The following is a 21,500-nucleotide window of genomic DNA, read 5'->3' on the forward strand; positions in this document are numbered from 1 at the left end:
GGGGTGCCCGTGAGGACCGGATGGCCCTGCAGACCAGGGAGCACCAGGAGGGGCCGTCCCAGGTGGGTGACGACCCCCGAGCCCACACGTCAACCTGAGGCCAAATGACCCCCAAGAGAACGGTCTCTAGGCGGCAGGACCAGATGGTGAGGAAGTGGGGAAGGGGCCGTGGGCACCCTTGGAGGTCTCGGCTCCAGCTTGGGGCAGAAACCGCCCCTGAAGCCATCGGGGAGACCAGGACCACCGGCGAGGGCGGAGACGTGAACTGGGTTCCAGGCCTGGTGAGTCCGCGGTCTCCCCACTGCCAAACAGCTTTCAAAGGTAAAAAATAAACAGATCAGTCAGGTGTGGTTTCCACTGTCACGATCCCACTTTTTTAAGGCTCCAGCAACAGTCCGCAGTGTCCCTGTGGATGGGGCCACGTCACTTTCCTGGTTCTGGTGCTACCCACCCCTGGGGGCTGGGGCGGCACTCACCTGGCACGCGGCAGGATTTCCTGTGAAAGTACAAGCATCTCTATAAGGACGTTTCCAAGTATTTGCTTCAGTGAGTTCTGAAGCCCCTAACCAGCCTCAGGGGAGGGATGAGGGACTGAGGGGCGGCTCCCCGCAGCCCCAGCAGGCTCTGTCCCCGAAGGGCCTCCTGGGGGAAGGAGCTGCGGCAAGAGGCTGGGCCCTGACCCTGCCGCCCCCACCCCGTCCTCCACCCCCTCGGTGCTCGCCCAGCACCCCCAGGAAGGACCCCGGGGAAGATCACAAGGCAACGCAGGAGGCCCCCTCCTCTCTGCGTCACCCAGACCCCCCGAGAGCCTAAGCAGGGCTGCGGGCCCACTCGGGCCAGCCCCGCGCCCCCTGGCCCCAGCACGTGGTCCATGGAGCAGACTCTACAGCAGGAGGCAGGGCCAGTGGACAGACTGCCCACCGCTACCTCTGCCCCTCTCCTCACCTGTGACCAGGGGCCTCTCCCACTCACTCAGGAGCCGCCCCACCGCGGGGGCATGTGAAGGCGTGGGGGCCCAGACGACCCTGGGGGCTCTAACAGCATCCCCGACACTGTCCTGTCCCAGGTGACCAGCCTCAAGGACGGCGACATCTTCCCACGTGGGGTCACCTCCCTCCCTGGTCCCACACAGGGAAGTTCTAGGGTGTGAGCAACTGACAGGGGGCTCTAAGTCCTGAGGGACCTTCCCCTTGTGGCCGCGGACGTGGCCTTGGTCTCGCTGGGCCCGCGTCCGGCATGTCCAGGACGTGGCCTGAGGGACGCCTCTCATCCCCTGTGCTTCCCGCTGGTGACCGTCAGGCTGCTGGTCTCCCACAACGAACGCGCAGTGGGAACGGCAGCTTTAGAATGACGTCGTCTCCACCCTCCAGGAACGCACCTCAGGCTCCAGCCTTTAGTCCCCAAAACGTCACTGTGTCTCTCACTGAAACGACGGAGAAGAAACGCCGTTCCTCTCCCCACTAGTAACTGCAGCTTCCTGGCGTTTGCAAATGACGGCAAGGGAGTGTGAGTCAATGTGCTTACACTTTATTGACGTGGGGGGCACTGAAAACCCACGATGCTTCCATGGTTACGTTTTCCACACCAAGCATTAAACCCTGTCCACTCTTCCCCCGAGTCCGCACCGCCTCCTGCCACCACCGGGCCTTCACACACAGGGCATGCTCGTTCCTGGCTTCCACGCCCGCGGTGCTGCCGCGAGGGCCGTGCCCCAGGTGCCCGGTTCCAACACTGCAGGGTCAAAGCTGCCGCCACTTAAAGCCCCATGGTGCTCTCAGTGCCTGAGAGCAAAGGGAGGGGGACCCCGGGGGCCTGACCGCAGGCGGTGGGCGGGCGGGGAGGGGGGCAGCACGGAGTCCAGTCGCCCTGGCAGGAGGGAGGGGAGGAGGCACGTCCCGCAGAGAAGTAACCGCGGGAAGCTGTCCAGGGCGCAGTGGCCCCGAGAGGAGCCGGCACTGGCTCAGCACCAGCTACCCGGGTGCAGGGAGCTTGTCTAACCCCCAGCAGGACCGGAGCTGAGAGGCAGGGTGGTGTGGCCAGACCGAACTCTGCAGAACCCCGTGCACACGCCCAGAACAGCTATGGGTCCAAGAGACGTGGGATAACTCCAGCTGCATCTGGACCCCCTGGAGAGGATTAAAATTAAAACCACAAACACGAGGATGACCACATGCCTGGCGTGACCGGCCAGGGGCCACCGTGAGGGTCTGGCTCCTGAAACCAAGGAGCGGCCGCCCGTGTTCAGGAGGCACCTCTGCGTTCCCTACGCTGCACTGGAGCCTAGAGTCAAGCGTTGCGGCCAGCAGGAGAGGAGGTCGCTCCACGAACACGCACACGCCATCCGTCCTGGGCACACGACTAAAGCTACAAGCGTCTTGGCACTGCGCGCCAGGGGAGCGGGGAGGCCGCGCCCCGCGGGGGAGGCGCCCCCGGCACAGAGCTGGGGAGGAGAGGCAGGGACGGCCCGGGCGGCTCCGCGTCCCACCACCGCCACCCGCAGGCCCCTCCCCGCCTCTGCCAGCCCCACGGGTAGGCCAGCGCGTCCCCCGCGCCGTGAGCAGGTGTGGTCTCGGGACGTGGAGAAGCAGGTGCCACTACCTAACGCGCGCGCACGGCCACGGAGCGGCCCGTCTAGAGGTGCCCTTTGGTCGACTTCTTCTTCTTCGACTCCTCCTTCTGCTTCTGCTTCTTCCTCTTGCCACCTTCTTTGAATCCTAAGGAAACAGGCGTGTGAAACACTGGGCAGGAGCAGCTGCTTCCCCACCGAGAGGCAAACACTCCCCAGGTCAGAAAACACACCGGTCACGTCCCCCTTCCACCTGGTCCGCACCGAAGCTCAGGGAAAACGGGGACTCACGCAGAGCTTCAACACAACCCAAAGAGCGCCACAGCCCCGCAGAGCCGCCCCTGCCCGCCGTCCCCGCGGCCCGGCCGCGGGCTCCGGGCTCGATGCGGCCGAGGCCTTTCGTCTCCCATGTCATGTGCCTGCCTGGAGCCCACGGAGGAAGGAGCCAGCGTGACTCGCTCGCCCTCCAGTGGTTCTGTCCCGGAGCCAGCCATCTACACGAGGGCTGGGACGCAGGGAACCACGACGTCGACCTTGGGTCACAGAAGATCCACGGGGGGGCCGGCCTGGACCACTGCACTTACACACGGGCCCCACGCCTGCTGGAAAGATCGCCTGAGAGCACTGCCAGGATTTTAAACTTGACGGTGCCCCTCTGGAGCATAGTCTCCCGTCTGTGCAGACACACACGGAGGGCAGGACCCTCACGCATCCACGCTGGGGGCTCCGGTCCTCACAGAACGGCAGTCCCCGGTGGGCCGGGCCTGGTGGTGGTCAGGTGGGTGCCCCCAGCCAATCCGTAATGGCCCGCGACGCCTGTGACCCATGGGGCCAAGGGAGACGCACGTGCCTTGGACACCGCAGGGCTGCAGGTGCCCCCACCCACCAGCCTTCCCACCGACTCAAACCCCACACATACGTGCTTGCCGCGGCCCAGCCTGACGTGTCCCGAGGGCTCCGTGAGGCCTGCGTGTCCTGCCCACCTCCCGCGCAGCACGGAGGCCATCCGCCCATCAGGAGCCGTCAAGGCCGTGGGCTTAGGGAAGTGGCCCCGGCAAAGGGTCTGGCTCACGAGAGGGAGAGGACGATGGCCTCTCTTCCCCCACCGGGCTCAACTACACGCACAACAAGCCAACAAGGAGAGCAGCACCTGCCAGCGTACCAGCATCCACAGACCTTCCTTGCCCCAGACTTCCCGAGGTCCCTGTCGCTGCGATTGGGCTGCCCCTGGGCCAGGCCAGGCCCCACGGAGGCACTGGCAGGCCTGGTGACCTGCTCCTTCCTCCCACCTGGGCCCCACACCTGTCTCTGGTCATGAAATCCTACTGCCCGACCCAGAAGGGACCTGGAAGCTCTGGGGACGCAGAGGGCAGAGCTGGGGCTCAGCCGTCCTCCCAGCCACAGCGCCTCCGGGGAGACCGCCTGCTGTCACAGCACAAGGCGGTGGGGAATCAATTCCTCACTCAAATTTCTTATTCAAACACCTCATCTGCAACAAGACACCTTTAATTTTAAGACACAGAAAGATAACCACGGACAAACTAAAGGAATTCAGCACAAATGACAGGATTCCAGGGTACGTCCCTCCGGGCAGGTGCCAGTCCCGTGCGTCTGGGGCACCCGGGGGACACCGACCGGCCCAGCTACAGACCGAAGGCAGGCACCAGTGTGGAAACCACCTCTCCTCTGCCCCTCCCCCCTTCAGGGACCGCTGCGGTCCAGGGAGCACCCTCGAGGTGGCAGTGCCCTCCCGTCACCAAGGCCAGTCCTCGGATCTGAGCTACGAAGAGCAGTGTCGCTTATCCCGAGAGCCGGCTGTCAGCAGGAAACCTCCACCTTCTGGAAGGTCAGTGTGTGGTGGAAACTACCCCGGTGTGACGCGCGTGAGCCCTGCGCACGACCTGCACTGGTACCCGAGGCCTCAAGTCGGGGGGAATGGAGTGTCTGGGGACATGGGGGGCCCCGGCCACACGCGTCACACAAATCTCAGGGGGATTCAGTGCAAACCCGGACAGACCTGCTGCACCATCACCAGGGCGGCCGGGCCACGGCGCTAACCTCCCAGACAAACGCAGCCAAGGTTCCAGCCCAAAGAAATCACAGGTGCTTCTGGGAAGAGAAGCAAGCAAACAAAACCGCGGCTTCCTTCCTGCAAACCGACAGGACCGCCGTGCAGCGGCCACGGCTCCACCACCCAGAGCAGAGGCTGTCGGGCTGCGGGAGCCGCGCATGCGGCCCACTGTCCAGCAGAACCAGGCAGTGCTTTCTCACAATGCGCCATGTTTAGGCAAAAACCCACGTCTTTAATTCTTCGGTGATTTCACCCAGACACTCCTTTGAAGGCCTCATGACTTGATTTCAAAGGAAACAAGAAACGAGGTTGACTCGGCAGCCCTCAGAGCCCGCCGGCCGCGCTCCGCCACCACCCACCACGGGCAGGGGTTCAGCAGGAGCCAAGTCCGTCCCTCGCCCGTGTGAGGATTCGAGCGGCTCCTAAGTCAGCTGGGCCTCCCCACTCAGAAACAAAACCTGGTAGAGACCTGGGGGTAAAAACTGACAAAAACCCGCGATTTCAGAAAGCGGCAGCACCTTCTGCTCTTCCTGCGAACCCCTGCTCCCAGGGTCCCCCGGCAGCGCCGCCACCCCGGGAACCACGGCAACAGGGCCTTCAGCTGGCAGCCCAGCCCGAGCCCCACTCCCTCGTCCTGCTCCGGGGGCCGGCGGACCCTGCTCCTGCGACTGGGACTTCCCACCTAGCGTCCTTCCAGAGGGACGCGGCCGTTATGTCACTGCTGGAAGGTCACCTGTTCGGGGAGACTGAGGCACAGCCCTGCCCTCACCAAGACCACCCCCAGAGCGGCCAGCACCGGGAGCTGACCACAAAGCCGGGGGAGCGTCCGCACGCCTATTCAAGGCAGAACAAGTTTTCGCTGAACTCACACAGCCCTTCCAATAGCCTCTAGTCTTCATTTAATCACACAGGAAAAGGCCGTCTCTGCCCATCTGCCTTTGCCGGCTGGCTCCCCGGCAGCCGGTGGCCAGGTCTGCACCCTTCCGCGGGGCTCCGCGCCCCAGCTGGAAGCCCAGGATGTGCGCCTTCAGGTGGACGCAGGGCACACTTCCTTTGGTCCCGCTCAGAACCTGACACATACCTCTGCTCCACCTGAGAAGGGCTGGAAGGGGCTTCATGCGACTGAGCTCCCACAGGAAGTCCTGGAGAAGGGACAGACTTCATCCCGGGAGGTCCCTGCCCAGAGGCACCGCCCATCCCAGGCCCACAGAACTGACCTCCAGCACGCACCGAGACGCCGCCCTGACGCGGGACCGAGGACGGACGCGCACCTCACAACCTGCCGTGGTCACCCTGGCCACTTCCAGCGCTGAGAACCAAGACACAGACGCTTCAAACTGACGGATAGTTCAAACTAAATCACTGTGGCCTTTCGACTCAGCCAGGGTCAAGCCTACGTGCACAGCCACACCACCACGCCGGCAGAGATAATCCAGAAACTCCTATGGGGAATTCGCTTAGCCACCTGGGCTCTCTAAGAAACTGTGCGTCAAGATGCAGGAAGGGGGCAGAGCTGGGGCCCCGGAGGCCCAGGGCAGCGAGCACCCAGTGCATCCGGGGATCAGTGAGCACCCAGGGCACCCGGGGAGCAGCGAGCGCCCAGGGCACCCAGCGGGGGGCCTCCCCTGGTGAAAGCGTGGTCAGCACCCATCCAGTGGACGGCAGGCCCCCTCGGCGGGTGTGAGGCCGAGCTTTCAACTCAACACAAAGGTGGGGAGCAGCGCAAAGGCGGTGGGGCACCCAGTCTACAAGACAAGATCCCCAGTACTGAGCCGAAAGTTACAGAAAGGAGCGTCGCATGTAAACACAGCACCTGCCATCTTCCACCCACCAAGAGAGACTGCACCCGCTTTAATGGGGGGTCTGGGGAGGGGAGGCGCCTCCCCCTGCCGCAGCCCTCAGGTCAGGACGCAGCAGCACAGGAGCGACTTCTGTCCTCTCGGGGCCGGGGCTGGGGCCAGGGCTGGAGCTGGGGCCGAGGTGGTGGGGGCCGAGGTGGTGGTGGCCGGGGTGGTGGGGATGGGCAGCTCCTGGTGCACACCTGCCGAGAACACGGAGGGGGGCTCCCAGCTGCCGGTGGCCCTGGGGCGGCCTGGCTCATCCTCGTCATCACCAACGTAGTGGGACGCGTGTTTGGTCAGAGAGGCAGGCCGGTGTGACCTCAGTGAGCGAGCGCTGGTGCTGGCGGGCTGGGAGGGCAGCGCACTCTGGCCTCGTCGCCGACACTCCTCCTCGAAGGCGTCCTCGTCGGCCACACCTGAAAGCACAGGACGGAGCGCATGTCAGGTTCTCCTACCCGACCTGGACACAGATGGAGCCCCTCCGTGGCAGCCACCACCGCCGCCACCATGGCCCCGCAGCAGCGAAGGAGGGCATCGCCTCACTCCCCCCACTGCTCTGCTGGGGCCTGGACTCGCCTTCCGGGGAGCAGCTGCTCCCCCCCAACCCTCAGCACACGTCAGTGAGTCTGAGAGAAAGAGGGCGTCCTCTCGGAACCATGGTCAGGCTGGACCACCCGCCACGGTCACATCGTCAGAGTTAGCCCAGGAGCCCCCCTGGCAGGAAGGGCTCCGGACTGTTGGCCTCCCCCGTAGGCAGCTTTGGCTCCGGGACCCGCACGCGGTGCTGAAACGAGCCTGGGGGTGGGGGCGGCGGCCATGGGCCCTGCGGCCCGCCTGCACCGGGCGCCTGTCACACCAGAAACACCGCCAAGGACACCCTCACCGCTCGCAGGCCTGTGCTTCTGCTGGGCTTTTGAAACCAGGAGTTTTGCAGATTAGGTGGGATGCTGGGGATGGAATCAAACACAGCGGTAACGTTCACTGAGAGGTTCAACGCCTTTCTCTTGAGACGTTTTGACGGCCAGTCACGTGGCGGAACGTGAGAAAGGCGCTGCTGAAGTCCAGTAACGAGATGGCGAGCCCACCCATCTGCTGGGGTGGGCGCAGCGACACCCAGAGCAGCGGCACCCTTCCTGGGCCCCTGGACGCTCGGCTCTGTGTGTGCAGGGGGCGGGGGGGTCACCAAACACCACGGCAGCGAGAGCCTCGAAGTCTGAGCCCAAGCAAATGAGCCGGAAGGGTCACCTCCTCGTGGAGTGTGAACCAAGGCCGGACGCCTGCGTGAGCTCTTCCTCTGCCCCCTGTGCGGGGGCCCCTCCATTCCTGCCTCCCCACGACCACTGTGCAGACCTGCTCGGGGAGATGCTCCTGAAATGAAGCGTTTGTTACGAAAGACCTGCACTCACGGGGCCCCTACACTCATAGCTGCTTGGGCTCCACACAGCGGCCCTGAGTGCCAGGCTGGGCGCGGGGAAGAGGTGCAGGGCCGCCGCTCCACCTCGCCACACGCCCACACGCACGGCCCACCCGCACAGCACACCTGCTCGGGCCCCGGCGTCCCCCCTTCGCCGGGTGCGCTGTCCGAGTCCCACCACCCACACCACAGAGCAGTACGCGCCTGAGACCCCGGGGAGCCCATAACCTGGGTGGGGCCTGCGTTGCACTCAGTTCCTGCTCCGGGACGGGCCACGCCTTATACAACCCAAGTGCCCCCGTCCGGGAACAGCACTCGGGCTGGCAGAGAGCCGGCCTCCAGGCCACGGACCAGTCACAACCCCAACACTCAAACAGAAGGGAGACGCGTCATCTGTGGACCCACGGAGGCCCTAAGGCTGGGAGGGAGTCCTGGTGCTCAGCGCCCGGGGCCTTGGCAGCCATCACGTCAGATGCCCTGTCCTCAGCAGCCCTCCTGAGGACCACTGGCCACCCCCACTGCGGGTCCTCAAAGTCAAATGCCAGGCTGAAGAAACGGGCCCCAGGCTGTCACTCCAGCCTCAAGCAAGCCCTCCACCGGGGCGTGTGCTCCGTGGTCCAGCCTCGCCCCCAGTGTGACTGCTGAGGAAGGGGCCACAGGCTTTGGTATGAACACGCCTGTTTGCCTGCAGGAGGGCAGTGTGTAGGGCGGCTCCTGGGGCAGGGGCACTCAGGGCTGCAAAATCTAACACCCACACGTGGGCCACGTCTGATTCCCAGATACATGGAGCCCTTTCAAGGGAGTGGGACCCACGGAGCTGGGGCCAGGAGGTCACTGCCGTGGAGACCTGACATCAAACCTGCACTTGAAGCAGAAAGCAGGAAGGCACTGGCGTCTCAGCACGACCCCAGCCCACGCTCAGCTTCTCCCCACCTTGGAAGGAAGAGGACCTGGACCCTGTACGGGGAGGGGCTGTGGAGACTCCCGGGGGGCCTGAGGCCGAGCAGTGGTCCACTCCCTGGTGGTTAAGATATGATTTCAGGGTGACACCTTTGGGGCACAGGACACGCTGGCACGTTTGATCTGAGAAGGGGGGTGACCACAATGGCCCTAGACTTGGAGGAGGCAGGGGCCTGAGGGCCAGCTTCAGCGGCTTCACTCACCTCACCTGCAGCGAGGTCCGCACCTCAGGCCACCCCAAACCCACGGGTGCCCGTTGGCTGTTCAGGGAGACCCACCTCCACATCCCCCATGTGCAGCCGTGGCTCCGCCGAGACTCACCTCCCATGGCGGAGCGCGAGGCTGGTCTGTCCCGCCGCTCGCCTGTGCTTCTCCGGGATGGTCTCCGGGAGCCAGCGTGCGGGCGGGGAGGTCCCCCCGGCCGTGCTGTCACCCCAGGCACACCAGCCCAGCGCCTGGCCCAGCTGCCAGCTTCCTCCTTCCGGAGCCGCCCCGCCCCGGGCCCTGCCCCTGATCTCTGGGCCACCTGCACACCCTGTGTCTGCTGTTTAGAAGATGAAATAGTCACTCAAGTGTTGAGCTTGGCTGTCGGAGAACAAGCACTCAAGCATGGGAAACAGTCACCACCCAGGTTTACGGTCCCGGTCATCTCCCCGAAGGCCAGGCACTCTGGGACCCTGGGACCACTGACCAGAGAGCACGGAACTGCAGAACTACAGTGGCCTGGCATGACGGGCCGCTCTCTCCTGGGTGTGGAGCCCCTCCCTGAGCAGCAGGGCAGCTGTGCCTCCCCCCTCACTGCCCAGGGCAGAGCCAGCTCGAGCCCCTCCCTCCCGCACAGGCCCTGAGCACCGCCCATTTCAGGCCCCGCCTCTACCAAGCCCCTCCCCCCGCCGGCCCAAGTTCTCTGCATCAGGGGTCACCCAGGCACGGAGGGAGGGGCAGCAGGTGACAGCCAGGTCTCGGGCTTGGCCTCCCAGGAAAGCCCTGTCTGGGGACACCCAGCCAGGATGCCAACTGCCCCATGTGGTCAGCCCTCGAGGTCCCCAGACAACGTCCTGAGCTCCAGAAGTCCTGGGTCTGGACCCCACAAAGCCTCCATGACACCCTGCTGTGCCTCAAGTACCAGGGAAAGGGTTTGAAGAAAAAAAGGTGGTGACTAAGAACCTTACCCGAGCATCTTTGCTGGGGACCTTCTGGAAGGAAGCCCTCGACGTGTGCTTGTTCCAGCACTCATTCTGAACCCACTATACTAAACCCAGAATTCCACCAGGTGTTGACAGATTCACAAAAAGGACTCCCCGTCCTCAGAAGGGACACAGCGGTGCATGGCACACACCCACGGGAGGGGAGCTGACTGGGGCGACAGCTTTTGTCAAAGCCAGTGGTGGGATCCTCCTCCCGGACAAACTCAAGTGGCCTGGCTCTGACCAGGCGGCCAGTGGGGCCTGAGGCCTCCAGCGCTGTGACCTGCACTGTGGACAAAGCGTGAACGAACTGGACTGGTGCCACTCACAGCTTTTGAGCAGGACAAACGAGAAGAAAATGGGGGAGTGAGTCAGCAGACACGCGTGGGGGAAGGAGGGCAGTCCCGGGCTGGGAAGGGCTGTCCTGCCCCAGTGACCCCAGGGCCAGCTGGCCCCTCCGAACAGCAGCCCCGACCCGCTCTCCACCGTGTGCAAACGGGCTATGCCCCAGGAGCACTGACCTAACTCCTCCCGGACACAGACCAGCCGGGGTTTGGAGAGGACCCCAGCCCAGGTCCTGAACCACTGCCCCAAGACGCCCCTCGGGCCTCCTCAGGACAGGTCTGCCCAGAGCAGAGGCGGTCCTGCCTTCGGGGCAGACAGCGCTGTCGGACATCCAAGATCGGCACTGCGGACACCACGTCTCTGGGGGCCGTGGGACCCCAGAGCGGCCACCCATCAGCCAGGTCCTGGACCGGAAGCACCAGGCACCCTGGAGACGAGCGAGAGTGGTGCACAGAGCGGGGCCTCTCCAAGGCAGGGGGGTCTGGGGGGCGCGACCCAAGAACGCACGGAAACGGCCGCTCCAGCCCTAACTCCGCTGCAGCACATCATCTGTTTCGGGGCTTTCCTGTCGCAGTGCCTCCAGACCTCATCCTCACGGCCTCCCCTGTACCCCAAATGTCAGGCCACGTGACACTTGACACGGAGGCACCAGGCTGCTCCCTGAATGGGGACTGGCCGAGAATGCCGTCCCCCCACTGCGAGTGCAGGTGGGGAGCCCCTGAGCTGGTCTTCTGCTCCGGGATCCAGCAGGGCGACCTCGGCTGCAGAACTGAACCGACCCAGACAGTAGGGACGCACTGGCCCGAGGGTGCAGCAGACGGTGAGCGGGCGATGGGAGCCCCGCTGAGCAGCCAGGGTCCGGAAGTCAGACGGCGGGGGGGGGGGGGGGGGCACACACCACCTACCCAGCTCCGTGAGTTGGGCTGTGAGCCCAGTTGTGCAGGAAGACACGGCTGCCCTGAGCCCGATCACAGAACTCTCGTCTAAGACCGTGCTTCCCAAAGCAGAGGGGAAGCTCTCCGCTGGCGGCGGGAGCACCGCCAGGAAGTAAAGCCCCGAGGCTCTCCTTGGCCAGGCGCTCTTGACCGGAAGACACCATCACTCTGCAACTAAACAGAGCCGTGCCCTCCCCAGAAGAGGCACTCGGCCAAAAGCGACTTTTCCTTAAACGTCTCAGCCCCACAGCACTTACTTGTTACTGTCAGGATGAGCCCGGCCCACTTTCGTGACTAAAGACCTGGGGTCGGTCTCCTTCCTTTCTTGGTCCCCCCACGTGGTCGCCCCAACCACGGGCTACACGAGAACTCAGAAAGCCCGTGCTGTAAGTTAACATCATCTGGCAAAAACACTCTGAAGCATCTTCGAGTCAGAGAAGGTGAGCCCGCAGTCGGCACCTGGAAGGACACGCTGCCGCCCCCTCACGAGGAGAGAAGGCTCCCTGCCGGCCACCGCGGGGAGCGCCCCAGCCCTGCACACGGCTCCAGAAGACCCCCACCAACTAAGACCCAGTGACACTACGCTGATTCCCGTCCTCATGGACCCACACAGCGCCTTGGGGTGGACCCAGAAAATGAGGGCTGCCACTCCTGTCTCAGCCCCACCCACAGCCCCGGCTTCTCTCCACAGCCTCTTCCAAACTCCCCACGCTGCTGTCAGTCGCTAACACACTCCTCTTCAGTGGAAGTTTACCACTAACTTTGCAGACAATGTGAGTTCGGCATCTGCGCTACATAAAGGCCAGACGCGTTACTTAGAGCAGCACAGATGAGCCACATCTTAATTCTACAACCCAAACGGAACTGACTGTTTTGGTATTGTTTCCGCTAGCCTTTTCCCGCGCACAAATTAACGATTAAAGCATTCGAATTAACTAAAGTTTACCCTGCTTATAACGGATCAGGCACCCTTCTCATTTGGGAAGCTGAACACACCAGGATACGCTGCCCTCTAGGACCAAGTTCAATGAAACTTAAAAACAAAGCCGAGATCTGCCAGGATCCCCGCCAGAGCACACTGAAGTCATGGAGCAAGTATGAAAGGAATGTTCCAGCCGCTGCCACATGGGCACAGCCACCACGCCAAACACTTCAGTTCTCTCCCCAGATGGAGTCCAAATGCAGAACAGGAATCCGGCTGATAACATGCAAATAAAAACAAACTTCCACATAGAAAGGCACAATCACTCTACCCAAATATGTACAACCCAAGAGGCCTTGCTTGTGGCTGGTTTCGGGTTTTTTTTTTGGTTGGTGGGGGCGGTTAATCTCATACTTAATCAAATCATGAATACCATTCTGTTATTTTTAGATTATTCAAACATCCAAAGATACATCCATCCCCGGACACAACACTGTAAACTGACTGTACCTCAATCAGAAACGAAGAGAAGGGAGGAGGAAAGCTAACCCGTGGTTCCGGGGGTGGGGGCAGGGGTGCACATGCTGCACAGCGCGGCCCCGCTGGACAGCACAGGGAGCTGCGCGCTCAACTCCTGGCATCAGACCACAACGGAGCAGAGCGTGAACGCGAGTACCTGCACATACGTGCAGGACGGAGACGCCCTGACACAGCCCCGCACGCGGACTTGACGTCAGTTCAGCGTACTTCACTGCCTGACCTGCGGACGTCACAGCTCAGCCCACCTCGCACGTGCCGGGACACTTCCATCAGCCCACAGCTGGGCCGTCGTCTAACACAGCTTATTTTATAAAGCACTGAATATCTAAAAAAAAACAAAAAGCAGCACCAGCCCGCTAGAGGACTCTCACGGAGCCCGGCAGCGGCACCAGGCACCACGGCCCTGGCCTCGCCCTGGCCCTGCAGACACACCGCGGGCAGGCTCGGCGGCAGAGTGGGGGGGCGGCAGTAGCAGCGGGGAAGCAAGGGCGGGGCTGCGGGAGGTCGAGCCGTGATTAGGGCGCAGCAGAGAGCAGCTGTAAAGGACAAAGAGCAGCACAAGGCAAACCCAAAAATACCTCGTTAGCTCAGGAGCTCTGAGCGGCTTTAAACAGGGGAGTGACTTAATCCTCGTAACCAGATCACGGGATGCGGTGGCCACGCAGACGTGGACGGAGAAGTGGTTCCGGGAAGGGGACACCAAGTGGGGAGGGCGTCCAGGCTCTGGCGGGAGGGGCTGGCAGCAGCTACGTGGATACAGGAACACGGGCCCAGAGTAGAGATCAAGGAGGGCACATAAGAAAACTCCAGCCCGAGCCTCTCGGAGTTTAAGACGAGCTAGTGCACAGAATCCACACCAAGGGCAAAGGTCCCCGCCCCCCATGCAAGCGCAGCTGGGCCTCAGCGGGTCATACCTAAGGACGTGCACCACTTCACAGCCGTACAGAACGCGGGATGTTCTCGCACGGCAGCTGTCCCGTCACCGCATGTCAAGTTTTCTCCCAGTTAACCCAGCAACTCCAAGCAGGGGTGGGGGGGGGTGCCCTGAGCTGACTGGGCTTCTCATCTCAAAGAGGAAGAACCCCCGGCAGGGCTGGGACATGGCAGAGGCGACGACTGACAGACAGCGACTGGGGCTCAAGTGAGACCAAAGCACAGAACGAGCGGCGCCCGAGGCAGCTGCAGGCCCCGCAGAGCTAGCAGGCGGCGGCCCTCGCGAGGAAACTGGGGGAAAGCTGGGTGCGAACTGGAGCAGCAAACACAAGCGAGGCACGAAGAAAGCACGCCTAGCGTGCGCCTGCAGGACGCCCGCGGCAGTGAGCCAGCGGCCACCAACACACACCTTTCCACTGAAGAAACCGGGACCGCGGTGCAGGGAGTCACAGGAGCACGTGGCGACCGCACAGGACCACCCCTCAGCAGAGCAGACAAAGGGCCGGTGAGCCTGGACTCAGAGGCGCTGGGAGGCAAGGCCCTGCAGAGCGGCTGCGGCGCCCGCTCCCCGCCGGAGGCGCGCCGCCCTGGGCCTGAGCAGAGAAACGTGCTAACAGTCGGTACAGGCCGGTGTGAGGACCCCACCGTCGACAGGAGCGTGCTCTTGGCGCAGAATAACTTATGACTACTGGATTCAAACGTACACATTTCCCAACCCAGTCATGCCACCTCTAGGCACCTCATTTAATGGAACTCCTCCTCCAAGAGCACAGACTCGATGCAAATACCTCAGAAATCAAGGGAAGGAGATACCAGCCTCTACTAGGCTGCGCCAGGCTCTCAGGCCAGGGCCCCAGCGGGTGCGGGTGTGCACAGCCAGCGAGCACGCACCACGGGCCTGACCACTGCTCCAGCCTCGCGCCCACCAGGTGACGACTCAGGACAGCAGGTGACCAGCAGCAAGCGCTGGAGTCCGCGGGAACCTCTCCTGTCCCTTCTGAGGCCGCCACGCCTCTCACACGTCATCACAGGTCAGCTGTGCACAGACCTTTCATCAGAGACCCCAGAAGGGGGAAACACGGAGTGGCACATGGAGAACCCCGTTCCCTTCCCGGCTGGATTCCACCCGGAATCTCAGGAAGAGGCACCGGCCTCGGCTCAGGCCTGGCTACCAGCAGCGCTCCCAATTTTAAGGGTGGGCAGGACCTGGCAGCCCAGCAGGGAGACTGCAGGTGCCTCCTCCTCCTCCCCCCGAGGAGAGGCGGGCAGCAGGGCAGGGTTAGACCCGCCTGCAGAAGTGGGGGGGGGGGGGCACACTCTGGGCTGGTTCCCCTCTTCCTCGTGTGCAGTCACTGGGATGCGCTGTCAACTCTGGTGACCGCTAAGTTTTCAGGAGCTCCGGGAGTGTCTGTAATCAGGAGGGAGGGCCACCTCATTCCAATTTTAAGTACAAATGCTCCCAAAGAGGTGAAACTCCTGGAGCTGCCCCGTGGGCACGACCGGAAGAGTGGCTTCTGCAGGAGCGCCAGCCAACACTGTGCGGATGCTGGGGGTGGTTTTCATATCCGCGGTGGAGTCGTATGTCTCCCGCGCCCTGAGATCTTTACTTCTGCTCCCCTGTTGGCTCTTGCTACAACTGTTTCCTAGAGAAAACCACCCCTTGATCCTGGCTCTCCCCGTCAGAACTGGTGCCCTGACACCTGCAGCCTAGGCCTCCTGGAAACTCAGCTGACGTACGTACGTGTGTTCACACCTACACACAGCGCGGGTGACACTAGATCGTGTATCGGTGGGATTGGGAGGTTCTGGTACCCGGTACCCTCCTGACGAAATTCTGCCTCCAAATTTTAAGCTGGAAAGCCGTTTAGAAAAGAATCACAGCGATGTGACTTGTTAGATTTTTGGTACACATGTTAAAAATTGTGTGCAGACTGAAATGCCTTGTCTGAGCCCCAAAACCACCAATAAATCTCAACTATGAAAAGAAATGGGGGGAATGGCCTAAGATGAGCAAGGCTCAGAAAGCGGGCCACGCTGAGCTCACACACCGCACTCTCGGGGTGGGTGGGCCGCCCCCCACCCCAGCTCCAAGCTGTCAGCTCCACACTGACCACACAGTAGGCAGCCCCCCCAGCTCCACACAGGCCACACAGTAGGCAGCTCTAGTCCCCTTCGCAGAGCAGCAGGAGACAGGATCCCACCAGGTTTCTGCACCCGTTTCCAGCTCTGGGGTCCCACGGCACGTCTCCCTGGGACCTGCTGCAGGTGAGGCAGGCCTGCCCGCGTGCGGGACACACAAGAGGAAGGGGAAGGGGAGAGAAGGGTGTGACGCAGCTCCTTTTAAAAATCAGGTCAATCCCCCTGGGATAGAAAAGGCTGGCGTGGGCCCAGCCGGCTCACCAGGCATGGAGACAGGGTGCCCCAGGCCCACGCTCCGGGGCATCGGGGAGGTGAGCGCTGAGGACAGCAGCACGCTCTGGGTTGACTGAGCAGGCACTCGGGGATGCTCGCAGTGCCACATGCTGGGAACGCAGAGCCCCTGTCTCACGGGATCTGCATTCCTGGGGGGCTGGACTGCAGGACAGGAGGGAAAGGGGAAGTCACAGTCGTCCCTGAAGTGCGCAGCTGACCCAGGTCCAAAAACTCAGTTAGTGGCTTGTAAGCAGTTTGGTAAGATCAATGGACAGAGGACATGAAGCCAAGGAAGCAGAGCAAGTGACAGGCCCGTGACGCCCAATGCCACGTCCAGCAGCCAAGACACCCAGGTCCCGGCCAGGCCTCGTCTCTGGACATCCGGGGTCACCTAACTGCTAGATCTGTGATGGACAGAGCAAGAGCCTCCGTAACTTCCCCTCCTCTGACCTTCCAACAAGCAGGCTGGGGGGCGGGGGAGCGGGCAGGAGCCGTCCGTATGACCGTATGATCGATCTGTGTGTCAACCGCTGGTCACACTGAGCGCCAAGTCTCCACCTCGTTAACCCAATTTATCAGGAGTACAGGAACTAGCAGGCGCAAAGGCGCCGGGACGGGAACGCAAGGCCTGCCACGCAGCCGGCGTGTCTAGAGCACAAGTGGGAGAACGGACGCGGGAGACGTGACAGGGAGACCCTGATCACTTCAGCAGACATCTAGACTCGCGTCACTAAACCACCGTCAAAGCACCAGCCACCTTGGAGATACCTCAAAGGGAGACAGAATCTTGTACCTGCATTTAAAAAAAAAAAGGGCCATCAGATCACATGACCACCCCTCCTGGACCGACAGTGCGTGCGTGACCCTGCCGGAGGCTGTGCCCTGAGGTGCAGCAGCACAAATCCAGCTCGACGTTACTGCTGTATTCTCTGAAGATGTTTTCGTGGGATTACATCAAGCTGAAAGGCAGGGCAAGCAGAGCGGCCCGAGGAGGCTCACGCAGCCCAAGGGCGACCACGGGGCTCCGCAGGCGGAGGGCAGAACGAGCCCTGGCGGGGGAGGCGCTGCCCAGAGCGCCCAGAGACATCGGCAGACCAGACCCACCGGGCCTAACCCGGGGGACGTCAGGGAACTGAGGCCACCGCGGCAACGTCCACAGCCCGCCCTCGGGAGGACACAGGGTGCGGGGGGCCCCCACGCAGGCACCCCGGTGCCGTCTGTACCAGACTCAGCTGCTGGGTTCCAACAGCCACAGCCGAGAGCTTGGGGACCCGCCTGTGTCAGACAGGACACGAGGCAGCAGCACTCACTGAACTACGTCAAACCCGCCCAGGGAGGATCCATGGGACGAGAGGAGCAGAGCCCAGACAACAGCAGCACACGGCCGCCCCGCACGATGCTGCCCGGGGAGCTGCATGGAAGACCCGCGCCTCCAACGGCCGCGCGGGTCCCCCAGAGGACACGGAGCACCTGCCAGTCCCCGCCTGGACCGAGCACACCGCCACTGGCAGCTGGGGGCACCGGGCACTCGGGTTTCCTGCTGCAGAGGCATTCAGGACCACAGGAAGCTTTTTTTTTTTTCTTTAAAAGCAGGAAGCATAGGGACCAACAAAGGGCCAGAACCTGCCACGTAAACTACCTGCTATTCTTCCTGCTCCTTGTGTGAGTGGTGCTTCCAGTGCTTGAAACACGGGCCTAACTGTTCCAAGCCACCTCCCAGGACGCTGGGCTCAGCCCCCCAGGAATGAACTTGACCGTTTTCAAATACTGGAGGAACAAGACCTGACAGCAGCAAGTCCTCTGCACTGCTAGATCCGCAGTCCCACTGACAGAAGTGCAGAGCAGCAATTTTCCCAAGCGGAAATGACAGACAGCTAACTGCGGGGATCCCTCAAACACACTTGACAAGAGTCACCTTTCCCTGCAACGACAAGGTCTGGGTAACCGTTCACAGCCGGGGCTGCAGTGGATGCAAACTCTGCCATCCGAGGACGCTGAGGCATGTGAAACCAAGGTTCTGGTCAGACGGTTCCTCAGAAACCAACCTCGCTGGGCTGGACACGACGCCGTTCCTTTCCCTGGTCTCCTTGGGGACCCTCAAGCTGGCTCTATCCAGTGGTTTGTTCCCACCATCTTGACAAGTCTGCGCGCTGCGTCTGGGGAGGGCCAGTTACTCCCATGTCTCTCAGCAACACAGAACCATCCACCCTAACAGCAGGAACGGACAGAGGCTCTCTGGTGCTCAACTTCTGAGATCGTGAGACTATATTCTACAACATGGTTTCCAACACGTGACGTGTCTGCACACCTCCCTTATCCAAAGGGTCTGTGAACTAAGATGGTGCACTGACGCACCTTTTCCACTGTTTTCCTTATTTATCTTCGGGTATTTTTATTTTGCAATGACTTTTTAAAAAATACATTATTTGAGGTTTTGAGATTTAAAAAATACCTTTTACTTGTTTTCAGGACTACGTTAGATTCTTTAAAGACTGTGTGGTACCGTCTGCCTTCAACTAAGCCTGCACTGACAGGAATAACCCTCAGCAACCGCTTGTCCAGAATACAGGTGAGCGTGACTCTGCGAATGCACTCGTTTTCCTCTGCCAGGAACTCTCGTCACCAGTGGTCACCACGACAGAGTATACAGATTGAAAACCAAAACACCTTCACTTTTGCCCACACCTGTGTCATTCCACAATCTTACCATTCGTATCTTCTTTAAATGAGCTGGCGTCAAAAACCACCCAGGAGACTAGAGCGCACTCTGCAGAGCAGAGAGTGGAACAGCCGCTTCCCCTCTCCCCACAGAAACGTTATCCCCCAGGACATACACTGCTAGTAGTCACTCAACATAAAGACGAAAGTCGTCATACAGATCTTCATACGACTCCAAGTGTACTGAAGAATACGCGTAACAATTTCAGCGTCTGCCTCAGCGAGCAGACGCAACAGTCAGGAGGCGACACTGGAAGCCCAGACACAAAGTCACACGGACACAGGAGGCCGCGCCTCGCTCAGGAAAGGATGCGCCAAACACAGTTGCATTTATTTTCTTTTTTTAAGCAAATAACAAAGACCCAGTTTACCAGCTTTACTTTTTTAAACCTAAGCTTAACATTACATATCTAAACAATTTTCAAAACTTACTAAGTTGCCAGCATTCATGCACAACTAGAAAACATCCTCAATTTATATTAAACCAGAAATGTGTTACCATTAACGCATTAATGTCTTTCACTACTGAAAACACTGAAGAAAACTGGAATTACTTTTGTGGAAGGTTCGTCCCGGCAATGTTAGCTTCACAGCAGGCTGACACTACTTGGCTCACGTTGCAAGCACAATGGGAAGCAGGCCCGTGCTGGTGTTAGTGTACGAAAGAGTCACGGCCGCCTTGAGTCACGTTTAATAAAAAAGCAAAGTGCATACAGAGATTTACAACAATTTTAAAGACAAAAAATGGTCCTATCATGTGGTCCCAACAATAAACTCAAAAGTCTATGACAAACAGGGCTCCGACGAGCTGTGTATAAATACGTTAGATCAGGTACAGTTACACGGAAAGGCGAGATCGTCTGAAACCTGCCAGTCCTCGGGGCGCCCGCTACACGGAACGTTCCTGTGCCACGTGGGCCGGGAGCTACTTGTTCTCCAAGCGCAGCAGCTGCTCCTTACCATTTATCGTCAAGGACTTTAACTGGCCGTTCTCTTCAACTTCCACTCTTTCCTGACCGTTCTCGACAATCCTGGGGGATAAAATGCATTTTAAAACCTTTTTGTTAAGTATATACATGAACATAAATGCATGTTTTAAGAAACTGCCATAGAGATACATGAAATCCCTAATTTTGTGGCCAAAAACCACAGCTGAAGACAACCTACTCACGACCGGTGTTTCTTCACTAGATTTATTCCGACAGACAGAGCTCGTCTCAAACACCGCACTGCGGAGCACTGAGCCCGGGGACAGACGCTAGCATCACAACGGTCAGTTTTACTGCGAACGGCTTCCCTCTCAGCACACCACCAGGGCTGCCAGCACTCACTACACGCTGACGATGGCTCCAAACAAAGGTGACGTCTAACAGTCAACACTCAGCCAAAGCGTAAAAGGAAAAGCTCTAAACCGAAGACCAAGACTCTCGTGGTGCCAGGCTCCCCGTACCACCTGCGCCCCACACGCTGCAGGCGTGCGAGCAAAGCGCACCACCAGGGAAGCACGCCGCCTGCCAACGAGAGCCACCGCCACGTACCTCTTTGTGGTGATTTTCCTGCCGTTAACCATCTTGGTAGACGTTGATACAGATTTGTAGTTGCCCATTCCACCACCGCCGAACGCCGTGGAAGAGAAAGACGTGATGCCTCCGTGGCCTAGTGAGCCAAAGGACGTGAATCCTGAAGGAAAACAGGAAAGAAAGAACATTAGAACCAACACGCCTGGTGCTGACTTAGCACAAAACTGGCCGCTTTTCAGGTTTTCATCAGAGCCACGGCGCGGGAGGAAAGACGTGCTCTCATCTGCATCGGGGGAGCAGGAGGAGAGCCGGCCACCCCTCCTCTGCACAGGGCCCTGCGGCCTCACCGGCACCTCACCCTGCGGATGGGGACAGTCTGGTGCACATGTCTCAGGAGTGCAGCGGACTTTCTGCCACAGTCTGGCAAACCCAACTTGTTTGTGACCACCCCACTGCAATGTGACCGCAGGGGATAAAAGTCTCAATTATTACAAAGCTAAGGCCATTTTATGAAGGGTACTGCAAATAATCACCTGGAACAGCACGGATCCAGAGCTCACGGACTAATGCCCAACTACAGGGTGTCCCCTACAGACATTACAAAGTCCTGACTTCCACATGTCACACTGAAGCAACCTGAGGCCGGTCTGCTTGTTAAGAGCTCACTCCTTGTCCCGCTCCCAAACGTGCCCATGAAAGCAACCACCCGGTAACTCCTTGGCGTGACCCTTCACAGGGCTCGTTAAAGGTAAGGACTGCAGCCCCCACACCCCTCACGCCAGCCGCACGTCTCTTAAATGAAGCACTACTGCATTGATACTTTTAACCAGCTTTCTCTTATTCTCCAACTTCAGCATATTACCTGGCGCCTGACAAAAGAATCTCTCAGAAAAGTTGCACCTACAACTGCCCTTTGTCAAGTCCGACCACAGGTGACTTCCTCAGCGCCGTCCTGAAGGGACAAGCACCGGGAGCCGTAACACGTGGGGCAGCCGGCCAGTAAGCACCGCCATTCAAGACCAGAGACTCGAACGAGACGGCAAGCGGCTCCCGTGAAGAGGAACTGGAGAGCATGGAGGATGTGCTACGAGCCCCACCCTGCAGGGGAGACCCGGGGCTCTACCTGCAGGTGCACC

At 60.6% G+C, this 21,500-nt stretch overlaps 1 protein-coding gene across 4 annotated transcripts in view; it reads right to left on the bottom strand.

Annotated features, from left to right (window-relative positions):
- Positions 1–1,505: 1,505 nt before the first annotated feature.
- Positions 1,506–21,500, bottom strand: part of DNAJB6 (DnaJ heat shock protein family (Hsp40) member B6) — a 60,883-nt gene continuing 40,888 nt past the window's right edge. For 3 of the 4 annotated variants that reach the window (XM_064487143.1, XM_031455822.2, XM_064487142.1), the window contains 6 exons: positions 20,383–20,524; positions 19,805–19,875; positions 6,679–6,894; positions 5,855–5,946; positions 5,719–5,779; positions 1,506–2,714 (listed from right to left, as the gene is read on the bottom strand). In XM_064487143.1, coding sequence (XP_064343213.1) covers positions 2,632–2,714; positions 5,719–5,779; positions 5,855–5,946; positions 6,679–6,894; positions 19,805–19,875; positions 20,383–20,524 — 665 coding nt within the window. In that variant the 3' untranslated portion in view covers positions 1,506–2,631. The remainder of the gene's footprint in view (positions 2,715–5,718; positions 5,780–5,854; positions 5,947–6,678; positions 6,895–19,804; positions 19,876–20,382; positions 20,525–21,500) is intronic. The other variant, XM_064487145.1, reaches the window with a different exon arrangement.

This window comes from Camelus dromedarius, chromosome 7 (assembly GCF_036321535.1).
Source record: "Camelus dromedarius isolate mCamDro1 chromosome 7, mCamDro1.pat, whole genome shotgun sequence".
Lineage (NCBI taxonomy): Eukaryota > Metazoa > Chordata > Mammalia > Artiodactyla > Camelidae > Camelus > Camelus dromedarius.